Source organism: Bos javanicus, chromosome 7, assembly GCF_032452875.1.
Source record: "Bos javanicus breed banteng chromosome 7, ARS-OSU_banteng_1.0, whole genome shotgun sequence".
Classification (NCBI taxonomy): Eukaryota; Metazoa; Chordata; class Mammalia; order Artiodactyla; family Bovidae; genus Bos; species Bos javanicus.
The window spans coordinates 5,793,571-5,813,536 of NC_083874.1; the positions used below are offsets into that span (position 1 = coordinate 5,793,571).

General features: G+C 51.2%; 2 protein-coding genes across 2 annotated transcripts; both read left to right on the forward strand.

Annotated features, from left to right (window-relative positions):
• Window positions 1-5,341: 5,341 nt before the first annotated feature.
• Window positions 5,342-8,344, forward strand: LOC133250429 (bone marrow stromal antigen 2-like). The gene is made up of 5 exons (XM_061421650.1): window positions 5,342-5,923; window positions 6,861-6,915; window positions 7,172-7,232; window positions 7,506-7,624; window positions 8,016-8,344. Exons 1-4 carry the CDS (start codon window positions 5,612-5,614, stop codon window positions 7,603-7,605), a joined length of 528 nt encoding a protein of 175 aa, XP_061277634.1. The 5' UTR covers window positions 5,342-5,611; the 3' UTR covers window positions 7,606-7,624; window positions 8,016-8,344.
• Window positions 8,345-8,435: 91 nt separating this feature from the next.
• Window positions 8,436-18,409, forward strand: CCDC194 (coiled-coil domain containing 194). The gene is made up of 4 exons (XM_061421648.1): window positions 8,436-12,479; window positions 13,971-14,067; window positions 14,456-14,588; window positions 15,047-18,409. The coding sequence occupies exons 1-4, from the start codon at window positions 12,138-12,140 to the stop codon at window positions 15,195-15,197; spliced, it is 723 nt and encodes a 240-aa protein (XP_061277632.1). The 5' UTR covers window positions 8,436-12,137; the 3' UTR covers window positions 15,198-18,409.
• The last annotated feature ends 1,557 nt before the right edge of the window (window positions 18,410-19,966 follow it).

Consider the following 19,966-nt stretch of genomic DNA (forward strand, 5'->3'; position numbering starts at 1 on the left):
AAAACGTGGTGGGGGGGGAGGAGCACAAAAGTTCTATTATGTTCATCCCCATTTTACAGCTATGGAAACTAAGGCTAGGATGAAATCACTTGCCCAGGGCTGGCAGGAAGGCAGGGCTGAACACATGCAACCTTGACCCCTATCTCAAATCATGGTCCTAAGCTGACCCTAAAGTTCAAATTTCAGCCCACTGGAGCCCCGATATCTGCCGGTATCCAGCTCCAGCAGCCAGGGATTCAACCTGAAGAGATGAACGGTGTCGGCGATGAGACAGCCTCTCAGTTTTCTTGGACTGCCTATTTATTTCAAGTTTAAGATTCTCTATACTTTTACAAAAACATTAGGTCAGAGGTTTGACATTTTCAGTTCCCCCTCAGCCACATTTATTATCTCCATAAATCATTGTTGCCCTTCAAACAGAGTTCCTGCTTCAGCGATTCTCTCGGAATCAGCTTTACGTCTATTATCCACTTCCTCTTCTGTGTCCTATAGTTAATTTGTGATTACATTATAACTCATGCTACATTCCTCAGTTTATTTATCTTTCTAAATCCCGTTTGCCCCTAACATCCTAAGCTCACTATCTCTTAAAAAGGCTTCTAGCTATAGTATCTCTAAAATTCCTAACCTCTATAAGCTACAGTAAAATATGCTAACATTACAACATTCTTTAAATCTTCAACTTCTAACTATTTTAATTATTTCTAAGCCTTAAATTCAGTAAACTCCTTTGCCATAAACATTCTCCTCACAAATAGGCTTCAGATAGCAATCCCTCCCATGGCCTCAAGCTGCGGCCTATGTGCTCATCCTGGAACACTCTTTTGTAAAAGTCCTTGAACAAATGTCCATGATTAACTTTATGAATTATTCTCTGAGCACTGCTGCAGAAGGCTTTGTACCTTCGCAAGCTCCTCTCAAGAACAATAAGCACCTTAATATTCTTTTTTGGTCAACTCAGCTGAGGAGAGGAAAAAACAAGTCAGAGTTACAAGGCCTAACTCCTTCATCGCGGGTCCATGCCTGCGGAATGAGAAGAGGGGTCTGGGGCCGTGCCTCCATTTTGTCAGTAATGCCTAACGCGGCTTCCGACACCTATCAGCTTTGCCAAGGGCCCTGTCTTTGCACCTGGAGTACTAGCCTGGGAGGGAGGCCCTACTCAGGGGACACACAGGCTCCACGTCAGTCTCCACAGCAAGTCCATCCCTGATTCCTGGGTTATTTGGCTGCTGAGTGGTTTTAATGGAGTTGAGGGGGTGGGGTGAGGAAATTGTCATTGTTCAGTCACTCGGTGGTGTCCCTCGATTTGCAACCTGATGGACTGCAGCTTGCCAGGCTCCTCTGTCTTCCACTGTCTCCCAGAGTTTGCTCACATTCATGTCCACTGAGTCAGTGATGCTATCGAACCAACTCATCCTCTGCTGCCGCCTTCTCCCCTTGCCTTCAATCTTTCTCAGCATCAGGGTCTTTTCCAATGAGTTGGCTCTTCCAATCAGGTGGCCAAAGTATTGGAGCTTCAGCTTCAGTCCCTCCAATGAATATTCAGGGTTGGTTTCCTCTAGGATTGACTGGTTTGATCTGCTTGCTGTCCAAGGATCTCTCAAGAGTCTTCTCCAGCACCTCAGTTCGAAAGCATCGATTCTTCAGCGCTCATCCTTTCTTGTGGTTCAACTCTCCCATCCATACATGACTACTGAAAAGACCATAACTGTAAATACACGAAATTCTGTTGGAAACGTGATGTGTCTGCTTTTTAATATCCTGTCTAGGTTTGTCAGAGCTTTTCTTCCAAGGAGCAAATGTCTTTTAATTTCATGGCTGTAGGAACCATCCCCAGTGACTTTGGAAACCAAGAAAATAAAATCTGTCACAGTTTCTGCTTTTTCTGATTTTATTTTCCATGAAGTGATGGGACCAGATGCCTTGACCGTAGTTTGTTGCTTGTTGTATTTCAAGCCAGGTTTTTCATTCTCCTCTTTCACTTCATCAAGAGGCTCTTTGTTCATCTCCCCTTTCTGCATTAGAGTAGTGTCCTCTGCATGTCTGAAGCTGTTGATATTTCTCCTGGAAGTCTTGATTCCTGCTTGTCATTCATCCAGGCCAGCCTTTCACATGTTGTACTCTGCATAAAGTTAAACACGCAGCGTGACAATATAAAGCCATGTCTCACTCCTTTCTCAATTTTGAGCCAGTCAGGGTTCCAGGTCCAATTCTAAGTTTGCTTTGTGACCCGTATATGGGTTTCTCAGGAGACAGATAACATGGTCGGGCACTCTCATCTCTTTCAGAATTTTCCACAGTTTGTTGTGATCCACACAGTCAAAGCCTTTAGCACAGTCAATGAAGCAAAAGTAAATTTTTTTCTGGAACTCCGTTGCTTTCTCCACAATCCAAAGAATGTTGGCAATTTGACCTCTGGTTCCTCTGCCTTTTTGAAACCCACCTCAGACAATGGATGTTCTTGGTTCCTGTACTGCTAAAGCCTAGCCTGAAGGACTTTGAGCAAACCTTGCTAGCTTGTGAAATGAGCACAATTGTATGGTAGTTGGAACATTCTTTGGCATTGCCTTCCTTGAGATTGGAATGAAAAGTGACCTCTTCTGGATCTGAGTTTTACAAATCTGCTGACATATTGAGAACAGCACTTTAACAGCATCATCTTTTAGGATTTGAAACAGCTCAGCTGGAACTCCATCACCTCCACTAGCTTTGTTTATAGCAATGCTTCCTAAGGCCCACTTAACTTCACACTCCAGGATGTTCAGCTCTAGGTGAGTGACCGTAGCATTATGGTTATCTAGGTCACAAAGACCTTTCCTCTATAGTTGTTCTGTGTATTCTTGCCACCTTTTCTTAGTTATTTCTGTTTCTCTTAGCTCCTTACTGTATCTGTCCTTATTGTGCTCGTCTTCTCATGAAATGTTCCCATGATACCTCCAATTTTTTAGAAGAACTCTCTAGTCTTTCCCACTCTACTGTTTTTCTCTATTCCTTTGCATTGTTCCTTGAAAAAGGCCTTCTTATGTCTCCTTGCTGTTCTCTGAAACTCTGCCTTGAGTCGGGTTTCTCTCCCTTCTCCCTTGCCTTTCACTTTTCTTCTTTCCTCAACTGTTTGTGAGGCTTCCTCAGACAACCCTGGTGGCTCAGACAGTAAAAATCCGCCTGCAATGCAGGAGACCTGGGTTCAATCCCTGGGTTGTAAAGATCCCCTGGAGGAGGGCATGGCAACCCACTCCGGTATTCTTGCCCGGAGAATCCCCATGGACAGAGCTGCCTGGTGGGCTAGAGTCCATGGGGTGGCAAAGAGTCGGACATGCCTGAGTCACTAAGCACAGACAGCCACTTTGCCTTCAGGTATGTGTTTGGCTTCGGAACGGCTTTGGTCCCTGACCCCTGTATGGTGTTATAAACCTCCCTCCATAGTTCTTCAGGCGCTCTGTCTACCAGATCTAACCCTGTGAGTCTATTTGTCGCCTCCACTGTAAGGGATTGGATTTAGGTCATACCTGAATGGCCTAGTGGTTTTCCACTACTTCCTTTAATTTAAGCCTGAATTTGGCAAGAAGGAGTCATGATCTGAGCCACAGTCAGCTCCAGGTCTTATTTTTGCTCACTGTATAGAGCTTCTCCATCTCTGGGGGCAAAGAACATAATCTGATTTCAGATAGACTATCTGGTGATGTCCGCGTGTAGAGTCATCTCTTGAGTTGTTGGAAGCGGGTCTTTGCTGTGAGCCACGTAACTAGGCAGAGGGGTGTCATCCTGAACACCAGGATCCCTGGCTTTGGCCCCACGTACCATCTGATCCAGCTGACTGCAAACCTTGCAAATGGCTGAGCCTACAGAACCTGGGTAGTGGTCAGGCTGTGGTGAAAGAAGCCAGTGGACAAGTGCACAGCTGCTTCCAGAAGTCACTTCCTGCAACAGGAAGTGTGTAATCAGGCCAGTCTTCAGCAGGAAGATCTGGCTCCCTTGATCATTTGGAAGGGAGATCAGTGCAGCCTGAGTTCCCTGTAATGTCACTCCAGGGTCCCACCCCCTTTGGATGTCTCTCCCTAGACACCTCCCGCCCAGATCCTTTGGGTTCTGAGTGTCCCAAATGGATCTGATCTGCTTTCCTCAAAATGTACTCCTCACTCCTGGGCCTGATTTCCACGTTTCCCCCCAGTCTGTCTGCCCTGAGTCACACGCCCAGCCACACGGGCACTGAGTGCCCACTGGATGCAGAGCGCTTCACTCAGAAGTCCTCATTGGCCCCTCCTGACAAGGCCACTCCTGTGATGGCCCCACGTTACAGACGAGGAAACTGAGCTTCCGTGAACTGAAGTCCGTGACCCTGGCACACAGTGAGGACAGACACACAGAAATTGTGGGGTTTGCAGCAGAGGAAGCTTCATTGCAGGGCCCCGCAAGGAGGCCGGTCGCTTATACCCCCAGTGAATCCTGACCCCTCCAGAGGTCTCTGAAAAGCATTTTCAAGGCCCAGGGGAGGGGCCAGTGGGCCCAGGGTATGGGACGATTCTCTGAGTGACTGATGGTGAGGTCACAGGGGTTAACATTATCAATCCTTTTCCACCAGTAGGTCTGGGGGCTACATGTCCTGATCCTCATGTGGTTAACATCTTCCGTTTGGTGTGTGTGGATTGGGTGGCAGGAAGGGGGGTGGCATTTTCCCACCTGTGAAAACAACTCAGGAACGGGTATTAGATACTATTATCTCCATACTTCATAAAGGATCTAAAACAGAAGATATGGGGGAGGAGTCTGCCCTGGGAAGGCCACTTAGGGTAATGTTCGGTTACAGTTCAGAGGGTTTTTTGTGGAGTCCCGGGGTGGTAGAGGCAGATGCTGGCAGAAACAGCAAGTTCCTGCCTGGAGCCAGGACAAGGGCCTGGTGGTTGTTTGTTGCCTGGTGCGTCCCCTGGTGGCCATGTAGGACAACTGCAGTCTGAGTAGTAGTTGAGGTCCAGCGCTTCTCTCCTCTCCCTGCAGGCTCTGGTCGGTCCTCTGACACCTTCCATGGCTCCTGATGGTCCGCTCGGCAGGGGACAGAGTCGCTAAGTGAACCCCTCAAGGTCACCAGGAGATTCCTCAATTCACAACCCTGTCTCCTCAGTCACACACAACACCGCCCCAGTCACCACTCACGTCTCAGCCTTCATTTCTCCCAGTTGGGGACATGGCCCCCCCACAAAGCCCTCTGCCTCTTCCGTTTTGTGGTACAGAACACAGAGCTGGCGTGCACCGGCCGCTCAGTAACTGCAATGGTCACCCTCAGAAACATGTAGGAGAAGGGCTAGGACTTGACATGGGGTCTCCCCGGGAGCCCCACTCCCCTCTCACAGGATCTCACTGGCCAGCATCCAACCCAGAAAGCTCCAAGGCCAGAATTTGGCAAAACCAACCCAACGTTTTTCCCCGGGGAAAGGAAATAGGAAACTGAAACCTAAACTGCAAGCCTGACTGCCCCCTGCCTGCACAGGCTCCTTTCGAGTACCGCCAACTCAGAGGATCCTCCTGGAGCTTCTCATTGGTCGGCACCACTATTATGCTAATCAGGGGGCAGTCCTAGCCCATAGGGGTTCCAGCAGTTCAGGATGCTACTACTTCTATGCACTACAGACCAGTGCCCACGAACACCGAGGAGGACATAAGTGAGCTCGTGATGCCCATAGACAAAAAAACGCTGTGTGACCGCAAGCTGCCGCTGGGGGTGGGGGTCCTGCTGCTCCTGCTGGCGGTGGGGCTGCTTGTGCCCATGATCTACTTCACTGTCACTGCCAACAGCAAGGCCTGCGTGGATGGCCTCCAAGCACAGAAGGAGTGTCAGGAGGTCAACCAACACGTGCAGCGCCAGCTAACCCAGGCCCAGGAATTCTCACATAAGAAGGAAGCCGAAGCTGCCACCTGCAACCATACTATGGTAAGCCACTGCTGCCCCTAGACAGGCCCAGGTCCTTGAGAGGCTCTCCCAGGGTCTTTGTGGAGATCCAGAGGGACTTTGAGACTGCCCCCTGGATGTCTCCACCAGGCTTTGGGGACCTCTGACTCTCCCTGAGTTGCTGGTGTGGGGAGCCTTAAAACTCCCATTATGGGTGTCAGTATCCCTGTAGGGTATCAAGGCTCTCTAAACTCTGGCGCTTGGATGGGGGGACCTAGAAACTCCCCTTGGGCCAATCTTGGGGAGCAGAAATCTTCTTTAGGGACTGGGAAGAGGACCTCCCCAGCTCCTTCCACTGCATCCTGAGAGCCTTTGAAATTTTCACTTCTGTTCTAACATGGAGGACCTTGAAACTCTCAGGGACATCTAAGTTGGTCTCTGAAATCTTCCCCTACCTGCACCCTGCCCCATTTTCTGGTTTTAGGAGGACCTCTTAATGTTCTTTAGCGACTTCCCTGGTGATCCAGTGACTAAGACTTTGTACCCCCAATACAGGGGACATGGGTTTGATCCCTGGTCATGGAACTAGATCCCTTGCAGCAATTAAAGATCTAGCATGTTGCAACTAATACTCAGCCCAACCAAATAAAAATTTTTTTCAAATAAATATTAAAAAATTTTTTTTTGTGCAATACCCCAGTGGATCTGGAAACTTCTTCTAGGGCATAGGAAACCTCCAAATTCTCTTGCGGGGGCGGGGGGCCTCAAAACTCACACTTTGAGGATCACGCTCTTATGGGTGGCCCGAGGAGGGTGGGAGGTTGTGCCGTTTCTTCACGGTGGGAGACCGAGGTGCAGGGAGAGAGTTGGCGGGGAAATGAAGGGGGTGTGGATTTGAGCTCCTCTGATCCGAGGGCCTAGGGAGGGGTCCAGCGCCCAGGGACAGGAGTCCATGTTCTGACCCTCCCCTCTGACCCAGGTGACCCTGAGGGAGTCTCTGAAGAAGGAGCAGGCCCAGGTGGCAGAGTTTCAGGGTGAGAAAAACACAGCCAGGGTTCCACGGTGGGGAGCGGTGGGGATCAGGTGTTGAAAAGAAGTAGGGAGGGAGGGTCCCAGGGCTGGGGTCCAGAGACAGGGAGGGGTGGAGTTGGGGAGGTGGGGGGGGGCTCCAGATTTCCCAGCAGGGACTGGATGAGGGCCTGAAGAGTCATGTCCTGGGTGGGGGTCAGGTGAGTGGGTGTGGTCACCGTGTCGACCTGCCCCTGATTCTGTACCCCACCCCTCAACCAGGAAAGTTGAAGATACTGAACCAAAATCTGAAGGACGCGTTGGCCGAGGTGGAGCGACTAAGGTCTGAGAGGAGCCCCCCACCCCCACCCCGGGGCACGCCCCTTTCACCCAACTCCCGACCCCCTGGGCACGGGGCAAAAAACCTCGATGCTCAGGCGACCAAGTTTAAGTCCCAGCCTCGTCCCATCTGTCACACAGCCACTGGGGGCGGGGGGCGCTGCTCACTCTTCTCCCCAGCGATTTGTCGGGAAGGAGTGCAGGTTCTTAGGGGAGAAGCTTTGAGCGGCCCGAGCGGGCCCGGCAGCTGCCTGAGTGGCCCTGATCTCTACTCCAGAAGACAGAGTGAGACCTGCTCCAAAAACAACGCGTCCAGCTGCTCGAGCTTCCTATTCGTTGTGATCGCGGTCTTGGTCCTCAACGCTCTGCTGACCTGAGATCCCAGAAAGCCGGCCGGTAAGGATTGGGCAGCTCCTGGGAGAAGAAAGCTCGGAGGGGCCGGGAGCTGGTCTGGGTCAGGGTCTGGGGAGGTGGCCTGTCTGTGGGGCGGAGGGCTGGACACGGAGAAGGATCTTGGAGAGGGAGGGAGCACTCAGTGAGTAGGGAGGTCCTGTGGGGGGCGGGGCTTGGGGCGGGGCCTGTGTTCTGTCCGCCTCTGAGCCCGTATTTTGTTTTTTCTTTTAAAAAATTTTTTAAATTTATTTTAATTTTTGGTTTTTGGTCGCTCTGCATGACATGCGGGATCTTAATTCCCAGACCAGGGATCGAACGCGCAACCCCAGCATTGGAAGTGCAAAGGCTTTACCAGCCAGGGAAGTACCTGAGTCCCTATTTTGATGTTTTTTAGGCCATAACCTGGACTGGTCTGGCTCCCTGTCTGCTTCCCTGTGTGAGGCTTCCTGACTCGGCCAGTTCTGAGGGGACCACATGGCAACACGGTTGTGGGGGTGGGGGGATGGGGTAACCTAAGGGGTCCAAATGGGTCGGCTCTGGAGGGATGTCTTTCGTGGAGAAGTAGGGGGTTGCCCCAGTCTGCCCTAGAGTTGGGGAGGGCTCAGGGGTGAGGCGTAGGGCACCTGCTTCTTGCTGACAGCTTCTGCTGACATCTAGAAAGTCACTTTCTTCTGGCGTCATTTGGCTCCAAAAAGTAAACACCCCTTTGGGGGGAAAATTGTACTCTCAAGTTTTTGGAGTGTTATCGTGTCACCCCCAAGCACCTGGGACCTGCCCTGTGAGCAAGGGTGGACACCCATTGACATCCAAACTCAGCCTCTGTGCTCTAGAATGTTCCTTGGGATTTCTGGGGTGCTGGCAGGCATCACCCCACTGCCCCTCCCCCAGCCCTCTTCTCCTCTGAAAGTGAGAGAGAAAGTCGCTCAGTCATGTCCAACTCTTTGTGACCCCTATAGTCCATGGAATTCTCCAGGCCAGAATACTGGAGTGGGTAGTGTTTCCCTTCTCCAGATCTTCCAAACCCAGGCTTCCAAAGCAGGTCTCCCGCATTGTGGGCAGATTCTTTACCACCTGAGCCACAAGGGAAGCCCAAGAATACTGGAGTGGGTAGCCTATCTCTTCTCCAGGGGATCTTCCCGACCCAGGAATTGAACCAGGGTCTCCTGCATTGCAGGCGGATTCTTTACCAACTGAGCTACCAGGGACCTACACCCTCATCAATGCTCCCTGCCTGCAGGTTTCTGCTCTCATCTCCTGGCTGGATCTTCTGATCCAGTGGTTCCATGAGGAAACTGTGGCTGTGATGAGGAGCACTTTGTCCTGATTCCCAGTCCCTTCCAGTAGAAAGTACAGGGCTGGGACTTAAACCTCGATGTGCAGACACGGGACAGACCTGTGTCACATTGCCCCGCCACCTCCGTCCCCAAAGTCTTATTCATCCTGTAGTACCCAGCTCCGGGAACCCCTCCCCCAGAGAGCCTCTCTGCTTCTCAAAATTGAAGATTAGGTATGGGGAGTTCCCTGGTAGCTTAGTAGTTAGGATTCCAGGATTTCACTGCCATGGCCCAGATTCAATCCCTGATTGGAGAACTGAGATCCTGCAAGCCACATGGCACTACCAAAAGAGAAAGAAAGAAAGAAAGAAAAGAAAAAAAAACTTGGGAGGGGCTCAAAGTTGAGGGGTTCTGTCTCATAGACCATTTAACCCACTTCCTTGACCCTCCCATGGCCCCTATTTCCTTCCTCCCCAGTTATCTTCCTTCCTCCAAGTTTTCCTGGAATTCCAACTATTGTCCAGGCAACTTTTTGTGCGTAGCACTAGGGGCAGGCTGCTTGTGTTTGCCCAGGATTCTGCACTGCCCTCTAGTCCCATGGGCCCCAACCCAGATGGTCTTAGACTCCCCTTCCACGGCTCCTACTGTCTTCCCAGTGTCCCCAAACCCCATCCCTACCACAGACCCCCCTGACAACACCCCCGTCCCCTAACTTCCTCCTGTTCCACCCACCCCGACCATTTCTCTATATATTGATTCATCAAGTTCCTTCCTGCCTCACAGCCTCGGCCAGTCTCTGCCCTCTGCTCGGAGCTCCTGCTCCTCACTCTGAAGTTCTAGAGCAGGGTTTCTCGGCCTCTCAACTCTCAGCATCTGGGCTGGACCGTTCTCTGTGGTGGGGCTGCCCCGTGCACTGTGGGATGCTGAGTACCATCCTTTGCTACCAGATGCCCGTAGCACCTTACTGCCAGGTTGTGACAACAACAGAAGGCCTCTAGACATTACCAAATCTCCCCTGGGGGCACAGATTCAATTCCAGTGAGAATCTCAGCTCTAGAAGGTGAGGCTCAGGTCTCCATCATTTCTGTGCCCCCAGCTCACAGGAGGGCTCAGTAGGCGCTCCTGTGGAGTCCCTTGCCAATGACTGAGGCATTTTACCCTCCATCAGCAGCCCCATCTAACAGATGAGGAAACTGATGTCCAGAGAAGTAACTGGACTTGCTCAGGGTTTCTCAGCTGCTCAGGCAGTGGTGTTCAGTCGTTCAGTCGTGTCCGACTCTTTGCAACCCCATGGACTGCAGCACGCCAGCCTTCCCGGTCCTTCACCATCTCTCGGAGTTTGCTCAAACTCATGTCCGTTGAGTCGGTGATGCCATCCCACCATCTCATCCTCTGTCACCCCCTTCTCCTCCTGCCCTCAATCTTTCGCAGCATCAGGGCCCTCTGCTTCTAGCAGGTTCTCTTGATTGCCAGGAAGCCCTTAAAACATGACTTCAGTCTTTGCCACTTCCACCCAACATCCGCCACCCCCGCTCCCAGCTTGGGCTACTGGAAAGTCCCAAAACAGCACTGCCCCTCCCCCTACTCTATGTGTACTGTTTCACAGATGAGAAGGCAGTTTTGCCTGATGTCATGGGTTTGACCTGCTCAATTTCTTCCCCCAAACTCCTACCCAGTGGCCGGGGTATAAACTTCTCTCCTTCCTGAAAATGTCCCTCTTCCCTGTCTGACTGTGACCCAGCCAGGAGTTGGAAACCAGGCCTGAGGGGTGCTGCAGGGCCTGCAGGATGGGGAGGGATTCCAGCTACAGCAGGAATGTGGGAGCGACTTGTAGCTGCTCTGTGTCCCTGGCCTGAGACTTGGCCTCTTTGGGCTCTGTTTTCTTCCTGTGGAATGGGCGGGGGCGCCGTGGAGGGGGAGGGCTGTCAGGAGGAACACGGATTCTTGTTCTTAGTGTTCACTCAGCTCACATTTACTGCACAGCTACTGTGTGCCAAGCCCACGCGGTGGCAGTGGGAACAAGGCAGGCGAAGGCTTTACTTTTTCAGGGCTTGCCCAGTCTGATGCCCCAGTGGCTCAGCGGTAGAGAATCCACCTGCCATACATGAGACATGAGATGCGGGTTTGATCCCTGGGTTGGGAAGATTCCCTGGAGGAGTGGCAACCCACTCCAGGATTCTTGCCTGGCGAATCCCATGGACAGAGGAGCCTGGTGGGCTACAGTCCATGGGGGTCGCAGAGTCAGACACACACATACACACACATACCCCAGTCTGATGGGAGAGGCATTCAGGAATCAAACACAGTAAAATGACAGCAGAGCTGAGAGATCAAAAGGGGTCAGAGTTAGTGGGGAAGGGATAAGAAGAGACACACTGGTGGACAGGGAAGTAACTGGTAAGGAAGTTAGCTGAGCAAAGAGGGAGGAAAGTCCGGCCGGCAACCCCGGGATAGGAATGCGCTGGCCGGAACAGCACCCAGCAGGGCTAGAGGGGGCGGGGATGACACTGAAGACCTGCTGGGGGCCTCGCCGGGGAAGGAGAAAGGAGAGGGGGAGGATGGGGAGTGGGGAAGGATGGAGGAGGAGGAAAAGCGGGGAGTAGGGTGGAGGAAGGGGAAATGGAAATGAAAGAGGGTAGAGAGGGAAGAGGAGGATTTGACTCCGGCAAGTCAGGGCAACGGTGTAGACGCGCCTGGCTCTGATGCACGTTGTAAGGTCGCCCCCTGGTGGCTTAGTGGAGAACGGGCAGGGAGATGGGACGCATCTACCCTTGGGTCTGCACTCTGGCCCGCACATCCAGTCACAAAAAAGTGCGGCCGCCCGAGCCAGGCCGACCTCAGTTGTTTCGAACAGCCTCCCATCTTCTAGGCTTGGTCTCTCCATGAACAGAATGGGGGATAGTATACCCCCAGACCCTTGCCAAGGGCCCCTGGTGCAAAGGGGGGCTTTGCGCAGATATGCTCAGGTGATTCCTACAGAGCCCTACAAGGCAGGAGCTACTGTCATCCCCAGTTTACAGAGGAGGAAACTGAGGCTTAGAGGGTCACATGGGATGCAGAAACAAGACTGGAACCCGGGATCCCCAGCCTTGTCCTCGGCTCCGGTAGCTTGGGCTGGCCCTTGGCGTGGGTCCAGCCCCTCCCAATAAACTCGAAACCACCGCCAGGAGGGGCGGAACCGTGGGTGTCCCTGGCTGCCCAAGGTGCCAATTAAATGCTCGTGGCCGTCTGGGGCCAGAGCTATGGACAGCGGCATGGCCGAGCCCGGGCCGGAGCCCGAGCCGGGGCGCGCCTGGCGGGTGTTCGCCCTGTGCGGGGCCGCAGTCTTCCTGGCAGCGGTTGCTGCCGGAGCAGCCCTTCTGGCCTGGAATCTGGCCTCCTCGGCCTCCCGGAGGCCCCGCTGCCCAGAGCCGGCCGCCAACACCACGGCGCCGCCTGGAGACCCCGGACCCGAAGTCGAGGAACTTCGGCGCCGACTGGCAGAGGCTGCCCGACTCGAGGAGGCCCTGACGAAGCGGCTGAAGCAGGCCGAGCGTGTCCGCCGGGAGCTGGAGGAGGCCCTAAGGGCCTGTGAGGGCCGCCAGGTAGGTGGGCAGGCTGGAGGGCTGGGGAACCCCAAAAACGAGGGGGAGAGGGTGCGCACACACACCCAACCCTCCCCCTCGGTGCCTTGGTTTCCCCCGTTCTTCAACTGAGGGAGGAAAATGAGAACACCACCATTCCTTCCAACTCCTACAGGGCCAATTCCCCCTTGTGTCTACCTTCTGCCCAAGAAGGTTCCACTAACACAGCTCATTCACTTCGTTGTACACCAGAAACTAACAACGCTGTAAGGCAATTATAGTCCAGTTGAAAAAAAATACGACATAAATGAACTTTAAAAAAATAAAAAGAAGGCTCCACTGTCCTCTGCTATTTGCTGGTGGAGGCTACCCCAGACCCCTGAGCCCCGCTGGGGAGGCCCTGTGCTAACCCTCCCCCTAAGTACCCACTCAACAACCACCCCCCAGTCAGTGTCCAGCAGCCCTATTTTGAGAGAGGGACATTCGTGTCACCTGTAATTAGGAAGCTAAAGTTGGCCTCTCGGAGGAGGTACCAGCCAGGTCCTCCCTTCTCCTCTTGCTACCCCCTTCGAACTCTTTCTTAACCCTTTCTTAACTCTTTCTCAACCCTGGGCCTCGCAGAAGAACCATCCTCAAAGTCCCAACCACTCACATTTACTGAGTAACTACTGTGTACCCCTGTGTACTGGGCCCAGCAGAGGTTGGGCAGCATACGAATTCTGGAAAATTCATGCCTTTTGAAAATTAATCCCTATGCCTTTCCAGCCTGCCTAAGGGAAGGGCCTGGGGCAGCTGAAATTAAAAGCAGCCTGCCCTGGATTCAAATTATGGTTCTCCCCCAGCCCCCATGAAAGAGTCTCAGAGGAGACCAAGCCAGTTGCTTTGCAGAATGTCCTACAGAGGTGACCGATACCCTAGAAACTCAATCATCAACCACCATATTGGCTTGTGCTGGTCTGAAACCCCAGTCCCAGGAATCTAGATATAGCTAGGATTGGAACCCGAGCCGGTCGGCAGAACTAAACCTTTCTATATCCAGTTGGCCTGGAGCGGGGTCAGTGTGCTCAGTCCCTCAGTCATGTCCGACTCTGCGACCCCACGGACTGTAGCCCACCAGGCTCCTCTACGGATTTTTCAGGCAAGAACACTGGAGTGGCTTGCCATTTCCTCCTCCAGGGGATCTTCCCCACCCAGGGATCGAACTTGCGTGTTCTGAGTCTCCTACACTGCAGGCAGATTCTTTTATCATTGAGCCATCTGGGATGCCCCAGGGGTCAGTGGACCTGGGCAAAGATCTCCTTGCAGGCAGGCACCTTTCACCCCAGACTTCAGAGGCCACTTCTGTGTTTTACAACTACAGGACTCCAAACGACATTCCAAATAAAGCTCAAGGAACACCAGGGTGTTCTCATTCCAAATAAAGCTCAAGGAACAACAGGTGTTCTCGTCTCCCCTAGAAAGGGCAGAGCCCATTCACTTTCTCTCCCTTCCCCCGTCATTTCTACTCCACAGAGTCGGCTTCAGACCCAACTGATGACACTGAAAACTGAGATGGAAGAAGCCAAGGCACAGGGTACCCAGATGGGGGCTGAGAACGGGGCGCTCACAGGTGTGTTGGGATGCAAAGGGGTGGGCACGCTAGAGATGGGAGGAGCCTAGACGGTTCCTAGCTAGGCAAAAGACACAGACGGGTGTAAACGTAAAGCAAAGCAACGTGAAAACTTGTGAAAGAAATGCACATAATATGCAAAGGTCAGGCAAATGTCACAGAACAATGCAAACGCAACAAAATATGCACACGCTATGTAGAGACTCCCCAAAGACATGTAAACCTCTGAAAAGCTATGCAAATAACATGTAAAGGTCATGCAAACAGCACACAAATTTAATTCCAATACAACAAACCACATAGACAGTATGCAGACTATAAACTCGGAGTTGATGTGTGCGGAGTAGGAGCCCGGGCTCCATCCTGATCTCGCGCCTTGCGTCCGCAGAAGCCCTGGCGCGCTGGGAGGCCGCGGCCGCTAAATCTGCGCAGCAACTGGACGAGGCGCAGCGGCGCGCACGTACGGCCGAGGCGGAGGGCGAAGCCTGCGCAGCCCGGGAGGCGGCGCTGCGCGATCACATGTGAGTGAAGGGTGGGAGGGAAGGGTCCAGGGCTCGGGGAGGGGCGGGGCTGGTCGTGTGGGCGGGGCCTTGGGAGAGGATCTAGATGAAGGTCTGAGTGTGAGAACCTAGCGGCGGGCTCTATGGGGCGAGAATGCCCACATTGGGGTTGGCACTCTTGAGGCATGGGTCCCTGGGGTCGGGCGTATATGGGGGCTCCGAGGGGAGCGGGGAGTGAAGGTGAACGTTGCAATGAAAAGTATCAAGGGAGGGATCGGGGGCCTGGAGGCGGAGCTTCCGTGGAAAAAACTGGGAGTCCCGGAGGACCCGTCCTGGAAAAGACCAGGGGAGAAGGGATGGGGGATCCTGAAGCCTGGAATCTTTGGGGATTGGAATACCAGGAAGAATAGATGAATCCCGGAGGGTCTCTGGGGATAGGTGTCCTGGTGCCGACGGCCCCTCTACCCTCTTCCCGGCAGTAAAGCCCTGGAAGCCCAGACGAGCGCCCAGCGCAGAGTTTCACACCCCCGGACCCGCGCCGGGTCCCGACCACGGCCCAGCCCCCGCTCGCGCTCTCGCCCAGGAACTTCCGGGGGCTGCAGGCGACCTACGCGGCGCGCACGAGGGTGAGTCGGCCCCCAGCTGAATGGGGGCTCGAGACCAGGAGGACAGACCCTGGGAGCCCTGCAGGGACACTCAGAGAGGTGCCCAAGCTGGATGAGATGCTCAGTCGACACCCATCCACGCTCAGCTTTTGACCCAGAAGCAACCCTGAAACTGCTGAAAGAAGACACGACCTTGTCTTTCTGACCATCTAGTGCGTATCTACAGACGGGAATACTGAGGTCCATTGGGTCTCAAGGTGAGATAGTGCAGAGCCGGGACTTAGGTCCCCTCTAAGGACAAGGCCAGTGTTGCCCTCATCCCTCGGACATGAGGACTCAGGGTCCAGCCCTGATCTGGAAGTGACCTGAAGGGGTCGCTTCTCCTCTCTGGTCCTCAGTTTACCGTGTCTGTAAAATGAGTGATTGGAATGGTGAGAACCAGCATATCCTTGACACCAAAACCTAGCAAAAATGGCACGATAGGAAAACTCCGCACCCCTCTCCCTGTGAGGGTACAAAGCTCCCAAATGAAGTTTTAGAAGAGAACCAAGTAATCATTTGAAAGATACACCATAGCAAAGGAACATAGGCCTGAGATGCAAAGATAAATCAGTATTGGGAAGGAACTCTGTTAATAAAATTTGCCATGCTAACGGATCAAATGAAAAGCATTCTGAAAAGGTCATCAAAATAGCAACAATTTCATGTGAGATTATACAGTGTTTGTCTTTATCTGATTTACTGCAGTTAACATAACACCCTCTAGATCCATCCATGTTGTTGCAAATGGCAAGATTTCTTTTTTATGAGACTATTATAATTAATATTCCATTGTGTGTATATATAAATTGTGTGTGTGTATATATATATATATATATTATATCTTCTTTATCTATTCATCTGTCAGTGGACACTTAGGTTCTAATCTCCAGACTGTAATCAGATTTTGCCAACTATTTTGATAATGTCCTCTGTAACAAAAGATTATCCTGATTTACACATCGTGTTAATCTGGAACATTTCTCAATCTGTCTTTGCCTTTCATGACATTGGTTGGCATTTTTTTTAAAGCCCCAGGCCAGTCATTCTGTGGTGTCTGAGTTTGGGTTTTTGTGGTTTCCTCATGATTAATTTGAGGTTGACATTTTTGGCAGGAATGCCTCAAAAACAATTCAACTTAATATTATCTTCTGGTGGTATGACTATATATAGAAAACCCAAGAGAATTAACGGAAACTTTCCTATATCCAAAACAACGAGGTAGAAAATCGTTTGGAAGAAAAGAAAGATCCATTGACATAGTTTTTCATATCCAGGAATAAACTACTTTGCTTATTATGTAAGAATCTCTTCTAAATTAAATTTTCAAAAAATAATTCAGTAGAGGGACTTCCCTGGTGATCCAATGGCTAAGACTCGGGGCTCCCAATGGAGGGAGCCTGGATTTGACCCTGGCTGGGGAACTAGATCCCACAAACATCAACTAAGAGTTCCTGTGCCACAGTGAAGATCCTGCATGCTGCAACTGAGACCTGGCGCAGCCAAATAAATACAATTTTAAAAATAACTCGATAGAAAACAAGCAAAGAATATGGGCAACCAGTTCAAAGAAGCATGCAGAAAAAGGTGCCCAGTCTCACTGCTAGAGAAGAAATGCCAACTGAAACGATGACACGGTACCACTTTCTGCCCACTGGTTTGGCAAGGATAAAAATAAAAGCAAAAGTTTGTGAATATACACAGTACTGGTGAAACAGCTTGTTGGTATGACTACTTGGGAGGGCCATTTTCTAGAATCTCTCAAAATTAAAAGAGTGTTTGACCCATTAGTTCTTCTTCAAGCAGTTTCCCTGCAGCCATATTTTTTATTAAGAAAAATTTAATCTACAGTCATTTTTTAATTATAGTCTTGGATACTAAGAACCCAACAGAGTACTTTATTCACTTTTCACTTTTTTTGGCCACACAGCCTGAAGAATCCTATTTCCCTGACCAGGGTTAGGGAAGTAACCCTCAGAAGTAAAAGTTTGGAGTCCAAACCACTGGACTGCCAGGAAATTCCCAACAACTATATTTAAACGCATGCAAAATAATGGACTGCATGCAGTGGAGAGTCCTGGCTTTGGATATTGGAACAGAAAAACATTTAGTAAAGAAATCAAATAAAGTCTAGAGTTCAGTTCATTGTAATATACTAAGATTAATTTCTTAATTTTGACGAATGAACTATGGTATATAACATGTTAATGATAGAAGCTGTGTGAGGGCTATTCAGAGACGGTATTATCTCTGCAAATTTTCTGTAAATTTAAAACATTCCAAAAAACAAAACAAAACATTCCAAATAAACAGTTTACTTTTTTAAAGTAAGGGTGGAGGAGAGGAGAAATGAAGACATTATTACCACATGCTTGGTAATTGCAAAAAATTGGAAACAACCTCAGTGTCCACCAACTGGAGTCTGTTTAAATGAGTGTGCATACATCCACACCACGGAATGCTGTTCAACTGGTTCGTATGGACTGGGGCAGCGGGGGGTGGGGATTGTTTTGTTTGGGGCAGTGGCAGCCCACTCCAGTACTCTTGCCTGGAAAATCCCATGGACGGAGGAACCTGGTAGGCTGCAGTCCATGGGGTCACACAGAGTCGGACACGACTGAAACGACTTAGCAGCAAGTTGCCCTACTTACAGATCTTAGTTCCCCCATCAGGAATTGAACGCGAGCCCTCAGCAGGGAAAGCACAGAGCTCTAATCACTGGACCTGCAGGGAATTCCCACTGTGCAACTGTTAAAAAGGCCAAAACTGACCTTCGTTGAGACACAGTAATGTAAGAAGCAGAAGCGTTATAGTCTGTGTACATCTTTGAAAAATTGGAACTGGGGGAAACTTGTCCAGATATCTCTAAAGGAAACCCTAGATACAGCAGTGGCCCCTGGAAAAGGAATCAGGGATCTAGGGATCAGTGCGGGGAGGAAGCCTCATGTTCCTTTGTATTAGTTCAGTTCAGTCGCTCAGTCGTGTCTGACTCTCTGTGACCCTATGGGCTGCAGCACACCAGGCTTCCCTGTCCATCACCAATCCCGGAGCTTGCTCAAACTCAAGTCCATCGAGTCGGTGATGCCATCCAACCGTCTCATCCTCTGTTGTCCCCTTCTGTTTGTAAAGTTTGCGTTTTAAAACTCATATGCATGTGTTGCCTTTAAAAATAATTAAAATTCGTCTTGAAAAATCTAAGAGGCTGGTGTTAGAAGCCCTTGAAACTCTGATCTCCACCTCAGGCAGTTCTGCTCATAATCTCCCACTCCCACCCACCTTGGAGGTGGCTTTAAGGGCCTTTACTGGGAAAGGATCCACCTAGAGGGAGAATTGGACCCCATCTCTCGCGCCAAAGGAGGAGGTGAGGTTGAGGAGAGGAATGAGTCTTAACAGTTTTGTTCCGCTACCGACCACCAGGGGTCGCCCCAGTCTTCAGACCTAGTTGCTGGCTGAGGGCCCAGACCTTGTGAGGCTGGAAGGATGGGTCTGAGACGCGCTCCCCCTCACCCCACCCTCCGCCTCTGCCCCCTGCCCTCCCCTCCAACTCTGGCGTAAATCCAGAAATGAGCAGGAAACAGCTTCTCCTTCTGGAGTCAGCTAGGTCTTGACACTGGCCTCGCCTTGTCTGCGGCCCCAGGGATTTAAGACCCTTCACTGTGCAGCTGTGGGGTCCAGGGCTGATCTACACAAAGGGTTGGACTCAGCGCTGTATCCGAAACCTAAAATATTATCATTATTATTCACTTATTCTGCTAACTTCACCTTGGTCATAACTGTCAGATCACTGAAAATCAGCTCCAGGGAAACGGAGAGCCATGGGATGTGTGTGAGCAGAAAGGGACCCATCAGATCTGGTGTCTGGGAGAAAAGAGGGAGGGGAGGTGGGAGGCTGGAAGCTGTGGATCCCCTGGGGAGGCCAAAGGACAGGGAGTGGATGAGGACTGGGGGCAGCTGGGAGAGAACAGACCCCAGTCCCAGACCAGGACTAAGAATCCCCCAGCTGCCCTGCCTCCCAGACCTCATATCCCTCCCACTCCACAGGGCCGGTGCCCCACCGCCTGCCCTTGCTCCGTTCTGTTTCCCTGTCTCCACCTGTCTAATTACCACTCAAAGTCTCCATCTCTCTGTCTCTGAGTCTTTTCTCTGTGTCTCCACCTTGTCCTGTCTCTCAGGTCCCTGTCCTGGCCTCCCTGTTAATGGTGACCCTGGGATCCCTCTCTGGCTGCAGCAACAGGAGTCAGTGGGGTGGGGTGAGGGCCGGGGGTGAGGATGAAAAGGGAAAACCTGGGTGGAGGGCACTGGAGGACAGCAGCAACTTGATCTTGTAACAACAGTCCCAGTTGTTCAACCAGAAGGCCCAAAGAGGACAGGCTCTTCCCCTCCAAAGGGCTCTCTTTGCCTCCTCTGTCAACACCCAAAGTCGCAAACTTCATTTCCTTTGCAGTTAAACAAAACCCGAAGACGTTGGCAAAAATGTGGAGGGTTTTCTGAACTTTGCCGAAATTTTTCTTCACCAGAAGTATCATTTCCTCCTGAAGCTTCCTGAAGCTCCATGAGAGTTTTTAAAAAACCTTGTGTCTCCTTGAGAACATCAGTGTTCAGTCTTCAGAGTGACATGGAATTGACTTCCTCATGACAGTTTTCCCATCTCTGACCAAACAATCAAATGAAACCAAATGGATTGTTTTTGATTTAGAAAAAAAAATTTTTTAATTGGTGTTGGGTTTTATGATGACCCCTCAAGGGAATTCAGAG